General features: G+C 39.0%; 1 gene segment (V, D, J or C); it reads left to right on the forward strand.

The window, feature by feature from the left end:
• The first annotated feature begins 1,558 nt into the window (after window positions 1-1,558).
• LOC122886909 lies at window positions 1,559-2,837 on the forward strand. The segment is given in 2 exon segments: window positions 1,559-2,009; window positions 2,098-2,837. Coding segments are annotated over 2 exon segments (432 nt in total).
• The last annotated feature ends 901 nt before the right edge of the window (window positions 2,838-3,738 follow it).

The following is a 3,738-nucleotide window of genomic DNA, read 5'->3' on the forward strand; positions in this document are numbered from 1 at the left end:
AAAACAGACTGAGGGAAAGTGTTGTTTCATACGACACAAACTCTGATGATAATGAGGTGTTGTGGGATATTATTTATATGAACAATACATCATCATAATTGAGTGTAACAGCAAATCCTCTGACATGTAATAGAGCTCAAATTAAACTGTTTAGGTCACTAATTTTTGTGAGGCCCTCTCTTACATGTTCATAACTGCCTAAAGGAAAAGCAATTTTAATATTGCAAACAATATATTTGAGTAAAATATTCAATACCAAAAAAATATCATATGTAAAAGTGTGTCAAAACATTTACTGTTATAATAAGCTTTGTTATTGACAGATCACACAATTTGAATCAAGTATCTCCATAAAGTGGTCGCGGCACAGACTCAGGTTTTGATTGCTTTTGTTCTTATCTTTATAAAAGAAGTTTCTCTGTTGTTCTCTCAGGCTGTGATTTCTTGTGGCGTACCACAGGGTTCAATCCTAGGTCCTCTCGTTTTCTATTTACATGTTGCCTTTAGATCAAATTATATTTAAACACATCATCAGTTTCCATTGTGTTACTGACAATATGTGATTTTACTTGCCTCTACAATTCTGGAAACCAGGTGAAATCAAATCTTGCTAAAGTGTCTGTTGATGTTATGCTTACTGCTCATAGTCTGGGTAAAATATTTAAAACAGATTTTCTTTCATTATCAGCTGATGTAAGAAGTCGTGAAAAAATGTTTTCTCAACTTGAGAAGCAGAAATTACGTCCTTCTTGTGTTTTTAAACCCTGAAAAGGTGATTTGTTCTTTAGATCATTGCAGCTACCTTTCTGTAACTAACGTTATGAAAAACACAAAACAACATCTTCTCACCTCCAGCTGGTACAACATGCTGCTACTAGTCTGTTAACCAGGAGGAAGTGTAACAGAGAGAAGTGAAAATACAGAGCTACGAGGAGACGGAGAGATTCAGGGAGGAGCTGAGCTGTTACTGAACTATAGAAGAGAGAGGAACTTCCATATTCAGCAGAGTTCAATACACAAACCAGAAACATTACCTTTATTCAACATGCTGTCACTGGACTATTATGGACTTTCTCTACTGTTACTATCCATTCTAACAGGTGTGTTAGATTATGCAGCAAGAAAACGTTTAATTCCAATAACATCTGAATGTGAATCATTTATTGAGACTTTAACAACATGAAATAACAGAGTTATCTCTTCCTTCAGGTGTCAGCTGTGAAGAACTCACTCCAGTCAAGAATGAAGAGTTCAGTTTAGAAGGCAGCACTGTTACTCTGTCCTACAAATACTCCAAAAAAGCAACTGCTCTTGATTATTTCTTCTGGTATCAACAATATCCAGGAAAACCACCAGAGTTCCTCATCTTTCACTTGGGAACACAAAATGCAACAAAGTCTGGACTGTCTGTTAAAGTGAGTGAGGATAAAACCCGAATGGATCTGCAGATCTCCTCTGCTGCAGTGACAGACTCTGCTCTGTACTACTGTGCTGTGAGGCCCACAGTGACAGCAAACCCACAGTCTCTGTACAAAAACCTGACAGCTCCTCCATTACTGAACAGCAGCACCACCAAGTGGACACTAACAACATGGTTCACTGAATAAATGCAATTGTTTAACAGCAGTTACTTCTGCTGACATCTTCATGAAAAAAGATCCAATCCAGTTCATTGTTTGTGGGATTCTTCGCTCTCTTTAGACAGAAGCACTCGATAAGGAAGTCCTTTTCAACCACAGTTTGTGTTCCTATCATTGTTGATAAGATGTGGTTAACAGACATGTTGTCATGATCTCCAAATACACTCATTCAGAGCCATGACAATGATTTCATTGTGCTAAATGAGATGTAAAACTTGAGAGTTCCTCAACAGATGATGAAGAGGAAGGGCCAATGATGTGAAGGCCCAGATCCATCAGAGTATCAATGTTCTTCCTCTCTCTCCTCCCCTCTCACTGCAGACATGAAACACTGGCTGAGAAACATCCTGATTGTGACTCTGTGGCTAGGAAACTCTTTAAACCTGCTGACTGTTCTCCTTTAATCAATCATCTTTATTGATTCAGCTCTTCCTCTGCATGTTCTCTTCTTCCCCAGAGTGTAAAGGAGAAGACAGAGTGATCCAGCCAACAGGAGATGTCATTGCTACTGAAGGAGACACAGTTACACTTGGCTGTACATTTGAGTCAAGTTACCCAAGTAATTATCTCTTCTGGTACAAACAGGATGGAGACAACAGCCCCAAATTCATAATGAGCCGAATTAAACTGGACGAAGGGAACACACCAGACGAGTTTAAGGAGAGATTTTCATCCACACTGGATTCCACCTTAAAATCAGTTCCTCTGAAGATCCAGAAGCTTCAGCTGTCTGACTCTGCTGTGTACTACTGTGCTCTGCAGCCCACAGTGACAGGAAACACCAAGACTCTGTACAAAAACCTTTGGAGCAAAGACAACAGAATACTCCACAACGTCCACTAGAGGGAGTCACACACTGTTAAACCAATACGTTCATTGAACTGATGAGAGGAACTGAAAAAATAACATCAAGAGGTGATTGGCCCTGCCCATTGAGCTTCAACTCAACCAATGACATTATTTCTTACTCATTCTACTGCAGTGGAAGAACATTGCTCATCTGCTGTCTGTCTGGCTTTAACAACTCCAAAGACATGTTGCTTTACCTCTTTTTACTTTTCTCTCATTTTACAGGTGAGTTTAAGAACAGAGATTTAAGTTTTGTTTAACCTGCTGCATCAACCAGATATACACAACCTGTATTTCAGAACTTTTCTCATTTCTTTGCTCTGACAGAATGCACATCATGTTTCATCATCTTGTAAAAATGAGTTAATGGAGTTCTACTTTTTTGCATTTGGCTGTTTCTGTCCACAGAGTAACACTGTACAGCTGACATTTTCCACTGTCTTCTCCTCTCAGCCTCATGAACAATGTTAGTCTAACGGCTTCATTTTCTCTACTTTTTCCAGGACTAACAGCTGGAGACAAAATCTCTCCTGTAGGAGATAAAAGAGTCAGTGAAAGAGAAGGAGAATCTGTCACACTCACATGTGAATATCAGACAACTTTAGATGATGTTTTCCTTTACTGGTACAGACATCATTCTGACCTTCAGGCACCTCAGTTTATACTCTGGAAAGGAGCAAAAGAGAACACAAATGAATATATTCCTGATAATCGATATGAATCTCAAACATCACCAACATCAACTGCACTGACCATCAGTGGCCTAACCCTGGCAGACACAGCTCTCTACTACTGTGCTCTAGACACACAGTAATACAAAGTTTAGAAGAGTCTGTACAAAAACCTGAACACAGATATCTGACTGCTCTTCAAAGAGGAGGGAAGTGGGATTCAAACCACAGCTTCATATCAGATGGATTCTGCTAATTCCTGTTTTATCAGTCACTGTGGTTACAGCTGCTAATGAAACACTGTGGGAGGATTCACATGAGCAGCAAATCCACATCAATGAGAAACCAACTGGATGATGCTTCAAACACAAGACTCCATGGAAACAAAAAGCAAATAAATACATAAATAACTGATGATCAAACACACCAAGAAAAAAAGTCTGGTATCATTAATAATTTATATTTTCAGGCATTAAAATCTACAGCGTACATCCAGTAGTACCACAGTAAAAGTGTCAGATTTCAACCAACAGCAGCTCTTAAAATAACTTCACCAGCTTTGCTGTCGACCTGACACT

The sequence above is a fragment of the Siniperca chuatsi genome, linkage group LG13 (assembly GCF_020085105.1).
Source record: "Siniperca chuatsi isolate FFG_IHB_CAS linkage group LG13, ASM2008510v1, whole genome shotgun sequence".
Lineage (NCBI taxonomy): Eukaryota > Metazoa > Chordata > Actinopteri > Centrarchiformes > Sinipercidae > Siniperca > Siniperca chuatsi.